Consider the following 19,877-nt stretch of genomic DNA (forward strand, 5'->3'; position numbering starts at 1 on the left):
GTTTTTAAATGCCTATATATATATATATAAAACAATTGGACTACACATCTAAGTAATTTTTTATTCAAGTCCATTCAAACAGACTCAAAACAAAAATAAAATCGATCTCATTAAATGAAACGTATATACACCCGCGAACCCCCCCCCCCCCCAAAAACGTTACCATTCATGCTTGAATATGAAATAACGTTCATTCTTTACACTCGAAACCGCTATTGAAAAATTTCAAAATCTCTCAAACCACGTTCGTCTTTATGAAAACTGCTGCTATCGAAGAATCACGTGAAGCTTCCGAAAGGAAAAAGAAAAAACAAACAAAAACAAGAATGCATATTTCACAAGGTATGAGAAATACTATTATTATAATGTTAATTTAATTTCTCGCATATCTTGCGTTTCTCCTAGTTCGATTTAAGGTTTAGTGGATTGAGTTGCTTTGTTTAGTAGATCGACTTATTCTGATCCTTTTTTTTTTTCCGTAACTAAGCCATACGAATGAAAATGTGGTTCTAATATTTTATATTGGTTTTGATATATAATTCGGTTCATCATTTACTTTAATTGAGTTCATTTGCATGCAGAAATATTTTCCTTACTGATTGAATATTTATCACATTTTATTCAAACATGAATAGAATTCGATTCATTGGAATTGGTGATTTACATTCACTTGATTGTTAAGTGTTCACTTGAGTTCATTTGCATGCAGAAATATTTTCTCTTAATGATTAAATGTCTATCACGTTTTATTCAAACGTGCATAAAATTTGATTTATTGGAGTTGATTATTTACATTCACTTGATTGTTAAGTGTTCACTTGAGATCATTTGCATGCAAAAATAATTTAAAATGTACTTTTCTTGCTGATAGAATATTATTTATCAACTTTTATTCAAATATGAATAAAATTCCGTTCACTGGAATCTGAGTTAGGTTCACCTTATTCAAATGTGCATACTTGTGTTTGTATTGAGTAAAGTATAACCAATTTTTGTATCCTTACAGCAAAAATAAAAAAGATGATGGTGGCAAAAAAAGGAGAATCCGCACTATAATGTTGACTCGTTGTAATTAAAACACTAATTTGTTTGACTTGTTTAAAAAAAACAAACACTTCTTCTTTAATGTATATATGTGAATATTAACGTAAATGTTAATGAAAATCTAATGTTAATGTACATATGTGAATGCTAATCGAAATCTAATATTAATGTATATATCTGTTGGAACTGTCTATGTTGCTGTTTTTTTTAGGTTCACAGTGAATGGATTCAGTATATTTATCAAACATCAAGAGTCCTAAAAACACAAATGAACGAACCGAAATTAATACACTGAATGATTCGAAAAAAGTGTATATATCTATTCACTTTCAGAAATATCTAAACTCTTTTGACATAACACAATTGCAGAAAGCTAATTTAAAAAACAAAAAATGACTATTTAATAAAGAATAACATCAATAAAAAATTAACCCTTCTATAACTTCAATGAACCAAATTTTGTTCATACAAGAATGAAAATTTATGTTAATAAAAACTAAAACTCCTATAATCCTCTTCGAAATCATATCATATGCATTATAAAGGCTAGAACTTGACTGAATCATTAATCCACCATCTAAAAGATTCAACTGCAAAAAACAAAATATTATTTTATCAACTTCTTCCAGTGTCTTGAAAGTCATCCCAACCTTTGAGACAAATTGTTCATCTACAACACACATGGATTGCAAAATGAACCGAAAATGTTATTAAAGCAAACCATTATATAATACCAAATGAACCGAATATTTTCCATCATATAAATTTAAATTCAAACACCTGCCTCCAGGGTGAACTGAAAATATAATCAAAACGAAACCATTGTGTAATACTAAATAAATCAAACATTGTCCATTATATAAATTAAAATTCAGAACACCTACGTCTAGAATGAACCGAGAAATACTCTCTAAATGAAACTCATGTACAATACTGAATGAACCGAACATTGTATATATAAAATCAAATTTGAAAGACCTGCGTCTAGAATTCAGAGATTGCATTCCATTCAATTCAATTCAATTCAAAACACCTGAGTCTAGAATTTAGCAATTGCATTCCATTCAGTTCAATTTAAAATTGAATAATTAAAACCTCGTCCGCTTTATTTGATTCAGAAGAATAATCCAAATCGCTTTCATTTCAACTGATTTGAAGTTGAATCATTCATTGTTTTGACACAACTAGAAAATGGATTAATACAGACAGATTTAGTCCTTATTACAGACAGATTTTTTATTACCGACGGATTTTGTCCCTCTGTAAAAGCCTCGTCGAAAATTATTTACCGACGGATTTTTTTCGTCGGAAAATTACCGACGGATTTTTACCAGTTACCAACGGATTTTTCCTCTGTAAATTCTCCATCCATTTCCCGAAGGTGACAAACTTTTCGATGGATTTTCCGTCTATAATTACAGACGAATTTTCCGACAGATTTTCTGTCTGTAAATTACAGACGAATTTTTCGTCTGTAATTACAGACAAATTTTCCATCTGTAATTACAGACAAATTTTTTGACAGATTTTCTGTCTGTAATTATAGACGAATTTTTCGACAGATTTTCCGTCTATAATTTGAACCTTGGAAAATCATCTGACACTCTGATTATAGACAGAAAATTCCTCTGTAAATTCGTCAGTAAGATAAAATAGAATTTTTTTATTTTTTCAATTACAAAATAAACTTATTTTCATACAAAATAATTATAAATTTAATACAAACTTTTATCTAATTTGTATTCAAATAATTATAATATTTCAAAAAATAAACAAATTCATCGTATTTATCAAGCAAGTCAATATAATTCAAAACATAGACAAAATGTATTGATATATTAACTATAATCCTCAGTGTATTGTTCAACCATACTAAATTTATCAACTATAATTCATAACATTTCTTATATGAGAAAAATTACATTATGCAAATCTCTACAATCCAATCAACCAGTATCCCGCACATGCTTTGAGTAATGTCGTGTTGCTTTATATCTCTTAATGCAATTGGAAGATGCTCGTTCCTTTCTTCCAATTTCTTTTGCAATCTTCCAATTTCAAACTCCATGCTCTTGGCTTTAGTCTCTGCTTCCTGCATGATTAAAGAAAAATTCCATTAAAAAAAATGACCCCACAACTCAAAAAGTAGAAATGATTGATATCAAAATTTGAAAAATTTTCACCAAGTATGGCAAAAAAGTAAACCCAATTTTTTGGGGTTTTTTTTAATTGCAACAAAAAGGACACAGAAGGTAGCAACTCAAAAATTGAAAATAAAAGAATCTTAAGTTCATAACCTTGTACCTTTCTTGTTAAGGTTTCTTTGGCATAAGATTGTTCCTGTGAAGCAAGACGGTTTTGAATATCCTTCAACTCTGCAGCCAAAGACACCACGTTGCGCTTGAAACTCTGCTTCTTTTCGTTCAAATCCTTCAATAGTGGATCAATATCTCTTGCTAATGCTACAGTACTCGTCACTGAAGAAGATGATGATGGTTTCTCAGATGCTGACATGACCAATTTTTTTTGAGGTTCTTCAACTATGCACGTCTCTGCTATAACAATCATAATAATAAAAATAACATGTTACATATATGGTGTAATGAAATCATGTTTTGTATTGTTTATGAACAAAAATAAGATCTTATGGACCAAAGATCAGAAGTTTACTTTACTGGTCCATCGTATGAAAACATTTACTATGCCTAATTCACTCTGCCATGTGAAATGAACATGGTAGTTGGTACAATTAATATATAATCAATAAAACAAAATGGAAATAGCAAATTTATTAAAATAAAATGATAATAACAATAGAAAACACAAAGTGGCTTAGAAAGTACTGGAACCAAATTTGAATTGGTCTAGTAATAAAATAAAATAGAATATACCAATCAGATACTGGTAACAAAGATTAAAAAGAAAAAGGGCTTCAACTTAATTTTCCGATTCACGAAAAGGTTGCTACTGTATTCAAATTTCAAAGTTCTCTTTTCTACAACTAGATACTAGATATAATCCATCCGTCGACAAAATTCAAATTTGCCAAAGGGGCTGCATCCGTTATCAGGGGAACCAAGCTTCAACGCAAGGCATTACAATAATACACAGCTCCAATTGAAAAAATTTAAAAAAATTAGAACTATAGTTACATACCATCTTGTTTCGTAGTACTCTTTTCTCTAGTTGTGACAGCCTGATTCTCAAACAGGAATAGTTCATTACTAATTAGATCAGAAAAGTTCATTGGCTTCAAATAACTTAATAAAATTTAATTCCAAATTATATAAAACCACTTCAACTGCTAGGAAGAGGAGAAGGATGACTCACCATAACAGAACCGGCCAAATGGCTGGTGGGGAGGCCGGTGGTGTATGACTCTTCCATGGAACACAATATATCACAACCATCAATAAGTGGTAAATGAACTTAGATTCCCAAACCCTGGAAATAGAATTCTGTAGCCATTACATAAAAGAAAACAGTTTATGCACTTTCACTTTTATGTTAGAGAAAGTGTACTAAATAAAAGATTTATACCGTTTCAGAAAGCATTGCTACTTCAGCTTGAACTTGTTGGTTCATCTCAAATGAGTTTTACGAGTTTACAAGAATCTGGATTACTGCACTTGACCACACCTTCATTTCCCCACACACCAGGCCTGAAAATATTTTAAGTTGAGAGGGAGAAACAAGTAAGTAGTTAATTTGAGAAAATGTCCAAAATGGTGTAGTCACAGATGGAAATTGGCATTGATTGTATGAAATACCACAGTTAGCAACTTACGCATCAAGAAATAGCCCAGCATCACTGAGACACTTCACTTTTGACAAAATGCATTCCTTTCGACATCAGATCCTCCATTGCAGCCATCCAAATGCGCTGTCCTCGGAATTGTAGACGTGCAGCCTATCTCAGTAGACAACATTCACTTAGTTTTGTGTGGTAACCCTTATTCTATGAATGTCGTTACCAATGTGTTATCTCTGAGATTCAAACTCTACCTTATGTTCACTGTCCCTAGCAAAAGAGGCACCATCGCAATAACAAATTTTCACTCTGTTCGAGTTGAAAAAATCTACAATCACAAATGAATAAGAAGTCAAACGAGATGGTTAACTCTATAGGTAGAAGAACAGAAAGACACAAAGGGAGCAGCATTCAAAGTAGTTTAATTGAATGGAAACCTGGATTTTGTTCAGCCTTATTGCTTAATATTCCTGTAAAAGGTATCTTCTTTTCCATGAATGTTGAAGATCCGCGCTGAGTTTTCTTGTGATAAATGCATGTCCTGACAATATATTCAGACAAAAAATTCTGTTTCAAATTTAAATTATACAAAACTAAAATTTGAATTTCGACACTTAATTAAAGAAATAAATGAATTATTAACTCGACTTCGTTACTGCGAGCGCCTTTTTTTCAGCGCTTCTTCCCTTTTAAAGAAATAATGGTTAGATTCAAACATGACCATTGATGACATATTCGTAGTTAATCAAGTATTAAATCACTACAATGACAATACCTGTTGAGTTGCTCTTTCCTGCAGATATCAAAATCATGTTAAGGGCTGACTATGATGCTCAACATTAACCTGAAAATTGGAAACTAAAAGCCCTTTATCACAGGTTGAAGCTTATCAAATCCATTTATGTTTTTCTTCACCAAATTTCAAAAAAATGAACCAACAAAAAGTAGAATAAAAATTTGAACCTCTATCTGAGAACCTAGGTTAGTGTCACAATGATAACTAGAGCAGCTTGCTAAAAATATGCAAAACTTCATAAGGAGATTGTGAGAGTTAGAAACATTATTTTTGAACATCAAGGCCTATTCTATAAAACAGCAGTAACACATTTGAAGGAGTTTTGAACAACACAGGGTTCCACATAGGAACATTTGGTTCTTCATCAGCAATTAAAGGTGATTTCCATTTGCCATTCTGCCAAATCAAGTCAAATAAGCAGCCAATAGTTTAGAGGAAAGTAACATCTCTCACCAAAGTTTCAAATTCAAAGTTACTATGATTGCATTAGAAATCCCAGTCTCTTATGAATTGAAAAGCTAGGTGTCAGAGTAGCAATTTATGCAACCTTTAAGTTTTAACTATTTACATCATTACCTTGTAAGTTTGCAGCCATATTTTGACATCAGGCGCCCCCTCAGATGTTCCCCCATAATATGCAACCAAAAAAGACCCTTCCTAACCTAGTGGAATTCAAAATAGACATCAATGTAATATGCTTCTCATCATGACAAAAACTTCAACTTTTTTGGAAGGAAAAGAAAAAGAAAAAGTGATGTAATTTTGTACCTCAACAATGGTGGAAGCATGGCAGCTGTTAAAGGGAGCTGATTTTTTAGGAAAAGTGAACTCCTCCAAAAGATGCCCTTTTATGTAGCTGTTGCCTAAACCATCAGCTCTGGAAATTGTGGAGTTTCTCCCTGCAAAACTTTGCTACTTGCTTTTAGTTCATTGCTTCTGAGTTGTCACTTGCAGTGTCAAGAACTCATATTTCTATAGACACAAGGACAAAATATCAATAATATAAAAGAAATGTAATCATATACTAAACCATTCCAAAGAAGATAACAATATAGGTCACAAGTGTAGCAGAAAAGCAAATAGTGGAATGGTAATGGGAATGTGAAAGTAGTAACTGGTAAGGCATGTCGGTACCTAGAAAATGAGTGAACTCTATGGCTATGAATGATAATAGAGAGCAGGAGCACAAAATAGACAATGGAAGAAGAAAACAATGACATGGTTTCACCCTCTAATATCTGCAATGAATTATGTAGCCTGCAAAGCAAAGCAAACTGTGTAAGAAAGAAGTAAAATAAGTAATTCATTTTTTTTTCACTTGACTAAATATCAGCCCTCAAATGTACAAATTTCATCATCTACCATTTATACACCACAATGAAAATCTAACCAGAGAAGATTCTAATCGCTGCACTTCCTGAAGACAAAAATCATTCAAAATTAAATTGAAATAGGGAGTGAATAAATAAATAAATACATAAGTCGTCTTGAAAGAAAAACTAGGGTTCGAAGAGACAGACAAGTTTACAAAGTGAGAGTAAGATTGATAATTGTTGTTAGGGTTTGTTGGTTTGTTAGTGTGTAATGGTTTCGATTCCTGAAGCCATACCTAAACAGCACAGAAACTATGATTTCAGATGAGAAGAATTAAAAAATTGAAAGCCATGCAAAATCATACCTGAACCGGTGGATGAGGATGACCAGCAAATGGCAGTTGTTGTCAGTGATGAGATCGTGGATGGAGCGATGGAGAGAGCGGCGGCGGTGAAAGAAGCTCCTGTGATGGAGAGAACGTGGACGGAGAGAGGAAGAAGCTCTGAGAGGATAGGATCTGAGAGGATGGGTTCTGAGAGGATAGGAAGTAGCTCCTATGAAGGAGAGTGTGGAGTGTGAATGCATCGAGAGGATAGGATGTGAATTAGGTTAACTCAATATTTTCGAGGGAAATTTTTAAATTACAGACGGATTTTCTATCTGTAATAATTTAATAAAACGCATCGTTTTGTCTATTTAATTACAGACAGCAAATTTGTCTATAATTATTTTTCACGAAAAAAATTAATTTTTCCGACGAAATTATCGACGGATTTTCTTTTCCGTCTGTAATTTATGCTAATTCATTTTTTTTGTTTTCTGACAAAAAATCTCTCTAAAATTTTGTCTGTATTTCTGTGGGATAAAATTTGTTAGAAATATCTGTCTATAATAACTAATTTTTTTAGTAGTGTGATACGTTATTAAAATTTGAAAATGAAGAAAATAAATTTTATGCAGATAAAAAAAATGAAAAAAAATAGAAAGAAGATCAATGGAATACAAATCGAAAAGAAAAACAAAAAACAACGACAAACAATAGAAAAAATAACGAAGAAGAGAAGAGAAGAACGACGAGAGCTTATATTATTACGTTGAAGAAAATTTCAATGCAGATTAAAAAAGGTTTACATTGAACAAAAAAACCTTACATGTAATTACGTTAATAAGGAGGGAGGGAGGCGTACATGTAACACAAATAACTTGGGAGTTGGAGGAAGCTAATCGAAGCACGTAAATGCAAATTACTTGGATGACTTAATTAAAGTTATTGCATGGATATAATGCATTATTGTATATATAAACATCATAGATAAATATTATGGTACTTAAAAGTAGTGTCTATTTATTAAAAAAAATTAAAAATTATTATTTAATTTAAAAAATATAAAAATAAATAATTTTTAAAAATTAAAACTTACAAAAAAATAAGTTAGACAAAATTTAAGTAAAAATTTATAAACACCATAAAATTGGCCAACATCATATGTATCCAAAACAATAAGTTTATTTTATTGATTCTTAATAAGGCCATTGTTACTGGGATGAAACGATTATTTTTTAGCAGGTGATAAAATGGCGTGGACCAATTCGATGGGTAACGTGTGGTAGTAATGTCTTCACATGCGCAAACAACATCTGGAAGTGTCCTACTCTTTTCGCAGAAGTTGCAGCAGGTGTTGGAAGTTATATAAAAAATTCGATGAGGAATTATGTGTTAATGAAAGTCATTATGATTTTGGGCTTTTTGGTATGAAAGTTTCATGGAATTCACTTGTTTTTGGTTTGGTAAAGGAGGGAAAAAAATATAGTGATAGTCGTTTTTTGTTAACAAAAGTCTATTCACATAATTCAATTTGCATGATAATATAAAAAAAAAGAGTGTAATTTGTAAAAATTATAGGTGTGCATTTATAAATGATTTTATGAGTACTAAACAATAGAAAAAGATTTTGGTATGGGTTAACTTTAAATTATTTTATAAACCCTTTGAAATAAAATTGTCTTTGCTTAAACATAGAAACTCGTTTATTTATTACAATATTAGATTTGACATTTTAAAATATTAGGTTTTAGTAAAAAAATTTAAATTTAAAGGATAGTTACAATGAACATTAAAGTTTTAATATTTATAATTAAAAAAGTGATACAAAATATCTTTATTAATATTTTACTGTGTATGATATTATTTAGAATTTAGTGTTAAGAAATTAGTATCTATTGTTGATAGATTAAAAAGTGTAATGTATGATTTAGAATTTATGAATTAGCATTTATGGTTAAAGATTGTTTATTTAGTATTTTTGTTTTAAGTTTGTAATTTAGAGTTTATGGTATAAGATTTGAGTTAGGGTTTAAGAATTTTGGATTCGGGATTAAAGTTCAGAGTTTGTTGTTGAGAATTTAGAGTTTAGGAATATAGGCTAGGGTTTAGAGATTTTCGAACACATTTTTTTTAATTTGTTCATTATTTTTTATTGATTAACTTTATTTATTTTATTTTAGACTTTTATATATATGCTTAAATTATATGATTTATTTCTTAAAATAAAGATAATTTCTTAATTAAAAAATTGTGTTTAAGATTTAATGAATTTGTAATAAAGGAAATCATTATTGTTTCCCTTTGTATCTCTCTCTGAGTTCCACACCGCCACCACCCCTTATGTTTACAAATCATTCCCTCCATGAGCTTTCACTATAGGCGTCCTCATAGGGAATCAAAATGTTTCCCTCTTTGAGCGTGTCGTATTCTCCGTCCTTATGGAGAAACCACACTACTGGTCTTACGTCAGCACTACGCTTCGATGTCGTCATTAGACCGTAGTCAATGTCTCATGCACGGTTTTATAAACTGAACCGGCCATTGAGCTGTTGTAGCTGTTGGTTCAATCGTTTATGGGTTCAACCGTAACTGAAGGTAAAAAAATATTTTATAATAAAATAAGAAATAAAATATAAATAAACAAATCGAAGCATATTATTATGATTTCATTCAAATACAAACTCATAAGACAAAATACCAAAAAAAATAAACTCGATCACAACATATGAACTGAAGGATAAAAACTACAATCATATGTGTCAACAGTGCTAAGCCCAGTGACGGATTCAAAAAATTTTGTTAGTTGGGGCAAATCATACATAATAAAAACAATAATTTTTGGGGTAAAATGTAATTTTTGTAATTTTTCAAAGATACACTTAACAATTAGTCACATTCAATTTTGTTTCTAATATTGTCGATTTGTGTGAAAATTATCCCTAGATGTCAACTTATATATAATGTTAGGAATAAATTGAAAACTTTTACGAATATTTTTCAAACAAATAAAAAACATTAAGAATCATTTTGAAATAATAAAAAACGTTAGAAAAAAGAATGAATGAAATTAAATATTAAAAATTTTTCTGAAAAGAAAATGTAATTATTGGGACAAAAAATAAATAACCCAAATTTTTATAATTATATTTTATTATTGTAAAACATAATTTGAGATATTTATTCATTGTCCAAAATCTGCTATAAGTATTTCTATTTGAAATTTTAGAAACGTCTTTTTAGTAGAAGAGATTACTAAATTATTTTGACATTCAAACTCTGATGGTGATGTTTTCTTTAAAGTATTTCTGCGTTACTAAAAAATAAGTTAAGTCTAATATGAATATAAAAGACTCAGAAACCATTCGTTGAAAAAAATACAAATAAAATTTTATTATACAATAACCATTAAGTCAAAAATAAATATATTACAGAATAGTATAATTACAAAATAAATTTGATATACTTTAATAAAATTAAGATCACAAAAGATAAACATAAACTCTTATTTTTTGTAATCAAAAGAAAATAAAAAAAACAACAAAAATAGAAAAATAAGAAATTATTGGACAAATATAATGAAATATAGCAGCGAGAAAGTGAGTTTTAGGAATAATTAGGATTACGGTTGCTATTTTGACTCATCGTTTTTTTGGTATTATATATATAATTACTTTTTTATGAAATAGTTAAATTCAAATTTTATATATTTATAAAAGAGCAATGTTAGGGACCAGCAACTTTTGTGATTGTTAGCCATCAATTAGCCATTAATGATGATTTGATGGTGTGAGATTAGTGTGAGATTTCATCAAATGGCTCACATTTCTCTGCTGGTTACATGCTGGCCAAAATTCAATAGAATTGCTGGCCCCCTAGACTTTTCCTTTATAAAATTATATTTAACTAAATATCCTTTAATAATATTGAATTATGAAAAGTGGAGTCAAATACACCGAAATGAGATTTTATTTTTGTACCGTATTATTCAAGAGTCGTTGATATTTTTAAAATATTAAAAATATATATATTAAAATTTAATAATAAACTACTTATTATTTTTATATGTCATTTTTTTGTAGTCACGAGTATAAAATATACACTGCAATACAAATATTACTTTGCACTACTTGTTTCAACACTTGCTTCACATAGTTATTATTATTATTATTATTATTATTATTATTATTATTATTATTATTATTATTATTATTATTATTATTAATAGATTGGAACTAAGCCCAGACAGGGATAACGCATTACCCCAATTTATTCTTGTTAAATGAATAACCCAGCCTCACAAAAATTTTATTGGACTTTAAATAAAAAAAAATCAAATATTTAATCACAGTAATTAACATAAAATATTACTAATCTCATTAATCACTCTCACATGTAAAAATCTAGGGTCCATCTAGTGTATAGATGGATATATACAGATTTTTGTCTTTTTTGATTTAAAAGCGTATCACTAAAAGTGTTGTTTAAAGAGAAAATGTTACCCTTAATCGTTAATTTGGCTCTGATACCAATTTTTAAAGTCGACTTTTCTTTTAATTTCTTTTTTTAAATTTCTATTAACTCTTCGGATAATTTGTATGGATTTGATTGGTGGTACTTTATTTGCCAATTCATAATAAAAAATTTTGACCATTTCTACTATTACTAGTATTTATAGTTCTGATTTCATTTTTATAGTTTTTTCAATCTTGTTTTAATTTATAATATTCTTTTTTGCATGGATTATTGTATATAAAATCTTTTATCTGTTTGTCTTTTTTTTAATATAATTTCTCAAATCCTCAAAAACTTCTTTTATTTCTATACTTTCTGTTGTTTCTAAATATCTTTTTAATTTTTCAACTTCATTTTTCATTTTTTCTTTTAACAGCTTTAATTTTTTTAAGTCATAATATGGTTTTTCAGGCATTTATAAATTTTTTTAAGTTTAACTCTAACTTGTTTATATTTATTCTTATTTCTATCCTTTTTATTATAAGGTCATTAATTTCGATCTGAAGATTATTTAATTCCCTTTTATATTCCTTTATTTTACTTTTTAATTTTTTTGCCCTTTTTCTTTGTATTTTATTTTCTGGTTTTTCAATCCTTGTATGCTTCATTATTTTAGAATTTCTGCAAATTCTATCATCGATTCATCACTATTTTCTAGAGATTCTATCGTTCTTTCTAACTCTTCAACTTCTCCTTTCAACTTGTCATAGATTATTTTTAGAGCTTCAAATGCTCTTTGATTTATTTCAGAAAACTGTAAATAATTCAACCGATTTTCTCTTTCAAAGAGCTCTTGTTTCTTGTCTTGATAAGTTACATATATTTTTTCTTTATTTATTGTCATAATTTAGTGTTTAAGGTTTCATTTAATTTTTTGACCTTTTTTGTTAATTCTTTTATTTCAGAATTTTCTTTTTTAATCTTTAACTTAGATAAACTTAAAGGGCTATTAATTTTAGATTCTCTTATTTGAAAATTCGATGAAACTAGTTTTCCTGATGGTTCTTTTAATAATAGAACTGGGTTTTCAATAGCTTTATATTTTGGTATTTCTGTTTTTACAATTTTCTAAAATAATTCATCAACATAAATTCTTTCTCTATTTTTAAATATTATACTATGATGGCTATTTGTTAAAGCATAATTTATTGCATATGTAATTGAAAATGGTTCATCGTCTTGTTCCATTAGATTTTTTCTGTGAAATTTATAAGCCAAACTTATAGATCTTCCAAGATTTTCAGTTGATAAAGGTATAGCATATCCAAGATGGGCATTGAATTTAACATTTACGTTTGCCAAGTTTCCATGAACAATTCCAATTATTTGATCTATTGGGTCATCAGTAATTCTTTTGTCACAGATTGCTAAGCTTATTGGTGAATTAATTCCTTTCATATATGTAGATTTGATTAAGACTTGTATAGTACTAATATGAATCCATCCAATTTTAGATCTTTTTTGTTGATCCTTAATTTTCTCAATCTGTTTACTCAATTCTTCATCATTTATCAAAGCTATTTCAAGTTCTCCATTGGCGGATTTTATCTTTATAGGGGCTTCAAGTTGAATTTTTTCATAGTATATTATATTTTTTCTATTAAAAACTTCTTTTAAAAGATTTTGTTTATTAAAATTTTCATTTGATTTGAGATTTAGTTCTGTTTTTAGAACGGCATGTTTTTCATTATCTAATAAAGCAGATAATCTATAATAATCAGATTCTTCCGTTAATTCTAAGCTTTCTAAATAATTCATAACTAAGAGATTAGGATAAAGGCGTACCTTTCTGGAGAAAAACTTCCTTTATTTAATATATTTTACATAAGATGTTTTTATCTCTAGAGGGGAGATTGTAGATACTAGCTCCAGAGGGGAGTTTAGCATTATTTTTCCCTAAGGGGATTCTTCTTCAGACTATAGAATCGCCTCGGCAGCTTCCTCCTTGCTCTCCTAGCATATGAGTACTCTTAGCCTCCTGCTTTCTATTGTCTGCCCCTCTACAATTGCCTAAGCAACCTATTTATAATAGTTGGGTTTGATGGACAATTCCCATCCTTACCCTTCTTATGACGTCATTGCTTACGTCATTGTTTGTTCTTCTTGTACCAGCTACATTGTTGGTGCTCTATGACCTAAGTGCTTACGTCACTATGCAATAATGTTAAGAGATGCTTCAGATGCACTGTCCTCCTCTTTTATCATGTGACCCTCAGATGCATTGTCCTCTTCTTTCATCATGTGAGTTGATTCCGTTTCATTATTGCTTTCTTCAGATAACTCTGAGGCACATAGCTGGCACTTGTGGTCTTCTCTGTCTTTTATCAAATAGCAGAGATTCTTCTTTATCCCTTCAGGGAGCTTTTCTAAAAGTCCGGATAAGTTGTAGAATGCTGATTTAAATTCCACCAAGAGTCTCATCTCTCTTTCTTCAATTTCATTTCTTTTACTGGACACAAGCAAAGTATTTCTGCTTTTATATTATAATTAATCCTTGTGTGAGATTCCTTCGTTATTTTTTGAGTTCTTTCAAAGACCCTTGCTAATGTACTGGCTAGCCTTCCTTCATGACTGTAAATTGTTAAGTCTTGAATCTGATCAATTGGTTGAAAATTTCCTGGGAAGACGGACATGAATATTACTTGGTGTGCTGGAACCAAGCATTCTTCTTCTTCATTAAAAATAGGTTGACTGTTTGTAAATTTTAGGGATATATCCCTTGGATTTACATTGTCAATCATATTTTTAAATCTCTTTACTGCATCAACGAATCCTGCAGGAAACTCACTAATAATTTTTAGATCATTAAAAATTAAAATTGTATCAATTAATCCATATTAGAAAAACTGATAGGTGTCAGATGGGGAAGCATCTGGAAATATAACCAGCTTTGTTAGCTGTTCTTTGGCAATAAGATAATATCCCAAAATTGCCCTTTTTTCTTCAGTCCAGTTCAGGACTATGTTAAGGGTTTCTCTTATATTTGATCTACAGACCCTTTTTCTTTTCCTTGACTTCAGCCCTTGTAGGAATGTTTCTTATTATCCCTGTTCTCTGGGTTTGAATTGGAGCTTTATCTGCTCTTTTTAGGGTTTGCTCTGGATGGAGAGCTTCATATTCCCTGAAGGATTTCTTTGCCTCTTCCAGTGTTATAAACCCTCCTTTATGAATTATCCTTGACTGGTGTGTGAATGGTGCTGCTTTTTCCCAAGCATCATATACTCTTTTCATGGGGCCATTATAAATTATATAATATTTTTTTATCTTGGGCGGATTTTTTAATGATTTCAGCAATTATTTTATTTTCTGAAATTTTTTCTTCACCTGATTTGTCCACCATGCTTAGCTAGCTGAACTCTGATGGTTTTGCTTGTTGTGTTGATTTCATTGCTTCAATGGCCTTTTTGAGAGATTGGATCTGTGTCCTTATTTGCTGACAATGCTTGCATTTTTCGAGTTCTTGCTCATATTTTTGAATTTCTTGATCTAATGCGTTGTAGACGAACTCCATTCTCTTGTTAATGTATCTGCAATAACATTTTTGTCACCCTTAATATATTCAATTTTTATTGGATATTGTAACAAAAATAATTGCCATCTTACCAATCGTCCATGATTATAATCAACTTTTAAATTATATCGTATGAAACCTGTTAGGTAACTTGAATCTGTCCTTAATGTAAATTCTTTGGGTAGTAAATCAATTTTTCATTTCTTAAGAGATTTAATTGCTGCTAGAGTTTCCTTTTCATGAGTGGTATATCTCTGTTCTGTTGGAGTAAAAGTTCCTGAAATATACCTGCAAAGTAATTCCTTTATGGAATATTTAGAATCTAGTGATTCTTTTTCTTGTTCCAAACTTTTTATAACTTTCTTAGCTTTTAGACATCCTGACAAGGTTATGTCTGAAGCATCTGTTTCTACTATTAAGTAGTCGTTTTCTTCTGGAATATAAAGTTCTGGAAGTTTTTCACATAATTCCTTAATTCTTTGAATTTGCATACTATATTTTTCATCCCATTTCCATTCTTTTTTAGTACTTATTTTTGGAAATAAGCTTTTAGTGTATTCTGTTATATTCTTTAAAAATTCTTGATCCGAAATATAATTTATACACCCTAAAAATATTTGTAATTGTTTTCTATCTTCTATTTTATTAGGAAATAAATTTACCTTTTCTAAAACATTTAGTTGAAGTTTTAGCTTTCCTTGAATGGATAGAATTAATCCAAGAAACTCTATTTCTTGTTTTGCTATTTTCGCTTTCTTTTTGCTAAGAACTAATCCTTTCTGTTTACATCTTTCTAAAACTATTAATAATTTTTGAAGATGATCTTCTTTATCCTGTTTTGTAAAAATTAGTATATCATCAATGTATACTAAAACAAATTCATTTAACTCTTTTAGATTTTCTTCCATAAATCTTTGATAAATACCTGGGGCTTGTTTTAATCCGAATGGTAATACATTCCATTCATAGAGTAATACACTTGTTGATTCTTTCGTTGGGCAAGTAAAAGCAGTTAATTTCTTTGTTTCTTCGTCTAAACGAAGTTGCCAATATCCTGATTTTGCATCAAGAGATGAAAACCAAGTTGCTCCTTTGATTTTTTCTAAAATAGAATCTTTTCTTGGAAGTTTATGAGCATCACCAATAGTTGCTTCATTCATTTTCTTATAGTTTATTACCATTCTTCGTTTTCCCCTTTTAATTTCATTATTGTTTTCGACGTAAAAAGCTGGAGCCGCATGAGGACTTTTACTTAATCTTATAATTCCTTTTTCCAAAAGATTTTTACATTCTAATGAGAACTCTTCTCTATCTCTTGCGGAATAAGGAATTTTATTTGAAACATTTATCTCTTTTGTGGGATCTTTTAATTTAATGCTTACTAATTCGTTATTTGTATTTTTAATATCTAAAGGATTTTCAGCACAAATTTCATCCAAAAGTTCTTCTATCTTTATTTCAAGATTATTTTTTGGAATATTTATCTGAAAGTATAAATTTAAATAACATGTTTCTAATATAGAAAATATTTTAAATTTTAAGATCTTATCTATAGTAGTAGTTGGTATTTTTATACGTTTTGATTTTTGATTTATTGAAGAATCATGTGGAGCTTTTAAAACTATATATATTAATTCTTGAATGAATGGATGATATAGCTTTAAAAAGTTATTTCCTATGATAAAATCCATTCCAGAATCTAACATATATATAGATGGAACAATGAACCTATAATTTTGAATAAAAATTTCAACCATCTCTGCTTTTTGGTCAATTTTATGTATTGATTTGTCAGCTATTCTAACTCTTAATGGTTTCTTTAATTTTTTCCAATCAAGTTTTATATTTGAACTAGCAAAGCATTGTGTTGCTCCAAAATCTATGAAAGAATTTATAAACTTTTCTGTTATTTTTATAGTAATAAATGTAGCATTATTACTCAGTCTCTTAGTCTGTTTCCGAGACATATTCAAAAATATAGTTTAAGTTATCATCAGATTCTTCTAATGGTTCATGAAACAAGACTTAGCAATTTCTATTTGTTTAGTAAGATCCTTTTTATCCTTCTTTTTTGGGCATTCATTTGCATAGTGTCCTTCTTCTTGGCAATACCAACATTTACAATTTTCTTTTTTATTCGGGCAATAGTTATTTCTTTGTCTTTTGTTTTTATTGTTATTTTTTTTCTAAAATATCTCTTTTTTCTCCAGTTTGGATAGTATTTTCTTTTTCTAAATTAATATTTTCTTTTTCTTTGAAAATTTTTATTAAGACCATATTTTTGAGGTATCTCTTCATTATCCTGATAGCAAATTCTAATTATATTTGCAAATCTTTTTTGAGTTGCTTCTTGCATACAATGTTCTTTTATTTCCTCTCTTATTGCAGAGGTTGCTCCACCAAAATTATTTTCAATTGTTCCTCTATTTATTTCTCTTATAAATCTTCCCATTATAAATTCATTAGCAGGATATGAAAGTTTTGTTATATACATACTAAGATAATGATTTTTATCTTCTTCTTTTAACTTGTAATAATGTATTCTATATTCACATATATAAGACTCCATATTACATAAATCATATATCTGAATATTAGCTAAATAGTTTTTTGCTTCTTGATATTCTTTATTATAGACTTCTTGTCTATGATCTATAATATTTTTCCAAAAATTATTTATACAGAATCATCATTATATAATATCTTATCATAAGCTGTTGTTTTTGTTTCTAATTCTTCTATTATTTGGTTTTCTATTGATGTCATATAATCTCTTATAGTTCCTTTAGTATGAAACCCTATGTAATTCCAAATGTCTCTTCCAGATAATTCACTAAGTTTTGGATTAGTAAAGGCTTCTAATAAGAAGGAATTCAACCAGTTTTCGAAAATTTCTTTTTCGTTCTTTTTACAGTCTAAATCGAGCATTCTTTCTCCTTCCATTTTCTGGATTTTAGGAAGTATTTTGATGGTATTTTTGTATATTTTGAATCTTTATTTATAAACCCTTTTTTAAAAGCATAATTATCAAAACATGTTTCCCATTTAAATTGAGATTGATTATCCTTAGATGTTCCAACTTCATTTTTTACTTGTATTGGAATTGCTGGTTCTTCGTCACTTGAATAATCTAGAATGTGTTCTTCATTTTCTATATTTTCAGAATTTACTAATTCTTCTTCTATTTGAAAACCATGTTCCATAATATTATTTTCTTGAGCCATTTTTAATTGTTTAAAAAGCATTGTAACTTCTTCTAATTTTTCTTCAATATTCATAATTTCAATGGTGGTTTTACTTTTAAGTCTGTTATGTTGATTATATTTTGAAATTTTTCTTCTTTGGAATTCTCTTTTTCCTTGTTTCTTTGAAATTTTATGGATACTAATATTTCTTCAAGCATATCTATTATAGAATTTAATTGTGGGTTAAAAGTATGATAAAGATGTGGGGAATTATTTCCATGGTAGCATTTTTTAGAAATTCCGTGTGAAAAATAAGTTTTTTCAGGTTTTTGAAATCCTTCAATAAAACTTATAGTAAAATAAAGATTTTGAAAAAAATCATTTTGTATTGATTTTAAGAATTCAGTGTCATTACAATTAACATTGGTTAAAATCATTAATTTTGATAATTTAATTATTTCTTCTCTTAAATCTTCTAATTTACTTTTTTTCCATTAGGTGACGCTTTTCTTTGTGAAGAATTAGGATTTTAAATGAAAAATATAGCTTTAGAATGTATAGTTTATATTTTACCACGTAACATATCTTTAAACTTTGATCTATAACTTATATTTTACCAAAAATCTATTGTCTCTGTTTTTGCTCAGAAATGCTGTTTCTTAAGAAACAACTCTCCAGTCTCCACACGTCAACCAATTTTCTACTTCACGTTACTTCAATATGAAAAGAAATTTTTTTCTCTCATCACGGTAGCACCCCCTCTTAATAAATGTCCATATCTAATAAGTGGGGCTGGCCTTAATAATCCCTGAAAATTTAGAGAGTAGAGTAGGGTGATCATTATTGGATTCAAATGGAATTATTCCGCATGCCAAGCAATCTCATCAATGCGTGACTCATCACTACGGCGATATATCTACTATCTAGTCACGTATCTTTAATTACCATAAATATTTTAGCAACAAATTAAAATACTTTTGATTTATTTCATTAATTTATTTATAACACCTTAAGTCACAACCGAAAAAGAAATTATGTAAATTCTAAAGTTTGAAGATTTATAAAGAAATAAAATAAAGAATTAACCGTCATCAAATTTATAATTTTTATAATTTATAAATTTTATTATCTTAATTTAAGAATTTAAACATTCATTTTCTTACCTTTTTTTTTTACTTTAAATGAGTCTAATTGATTATAAGTATATTTTGAATTTATTATAAATTTTATATTGATTAAAAATATTATTTTTAAAGTATTTATAAATAAAAATGCTATCACTTATTTTTTAAATTAATTTTTAAAATTGACTTAAATCTACTTAATATTATTAATCTGAAACCAAAGTTTTACAATTTAATATTGTTGGGCCAAAGTATATATATATATATATATATATATATATATATATATATATATATTATATATATATATATGCA

General features: G+C 28.7%; 1 protein-coding gene and 1 long non-coding RNA gene across 11 annotated transcripts; both read right to left on the reverse strand.

Annotated features, from left to right (window-relative positions):
- Positions 1-2,849: 2,849 nt before the first annotated feature.
- LOC130940167 (uncharacterized) lies at positions 2,850-4,948 on the reverse strand. Of its 4 annotated transcripts, none has more exons than XM_057868229.1 (6): positions 4,832-4,948; positions 4,585-4,706; positions 4,375-4,488; positions 4,201-4,240; positions 3,349-3,596; positions 2,850-3,136 (listed from the first exon to the last, which is right to left on the reverse strand). In XM_057868229.1, the coding sequence occupies exons 3-6, from the start codon at positions 4,429-4,431 to the stop codon at positions 2,963-2,965; spliced, it is 519 nt and encodes a 172-aa protein (XP_057724212.1). In that variant the 5' UTR covers positions 4,432-4,488; positions 4,585-4,706; positions 4,832-4,948; the 3' UTR covers positions 2,850-2,962. The 4 variants fall into 4 exon arrangements, with proteins under 4 accessions (XP_057724212.1, XP_057724210.1, XP_057724211.1 ...); XM_057868227.1 differs by having other exon boundaries at positions 3,349-3,599; XM_057868228.1 differs by having other exon boundaries at positions 4,375-4,502.
- Positions 4,949-5,569: 621 nt separating this feature from the next.
- On the reverse strand, positions 5,570-7,504 carry LOC130940168 (uncharacterized). 7 transcript variants are annotated; one of them, XR_009070234.1, is made up of 7 exons: positions 7,270-7,496; positions 7,112-7,200; positions 6,954-7,008; positions 6,726-6,848; positions 6,360-6,563; positions 6,168-6,253; positions 5,570-5,639 (listed from the first exon to the last, which is right to left on the reverse strand). It is a non-coding gene; the product is annotated as an uncharacterized LOC130940168 (long non-coding RNA). The 7 variants fall into 7 exon arrangements; XR_009070232.1 differs by lacking the exons at positions 6,954-7,008; positions 7,112-7,200 and having other exon boundaries at positions 7,270-7,504; XR_009070230.1 differs by having other exon boundaries at positions 6,726-7,200.
- Between the last annotated feature and the right edge of the window lie 12,373 nt (positions 7,505-19,877).

The sequence above is a fragment of the Arachis stenosperma genome, chromosome 7, assembly GCF_014773155.1.
Source record: "Arachis stenosperma cultivar V10309 chromosome 7, arast.V10309.gnm1.PFL2, whole genome shotgun sequence".
Classification (NCBI taxonomy): domain Eukaryota; kingdom Viridiplantae; phylum Streptophyta; class Magnoliopsida; order Fabales; family Fabaceae; genus Arachis; species Arachis stenosperma.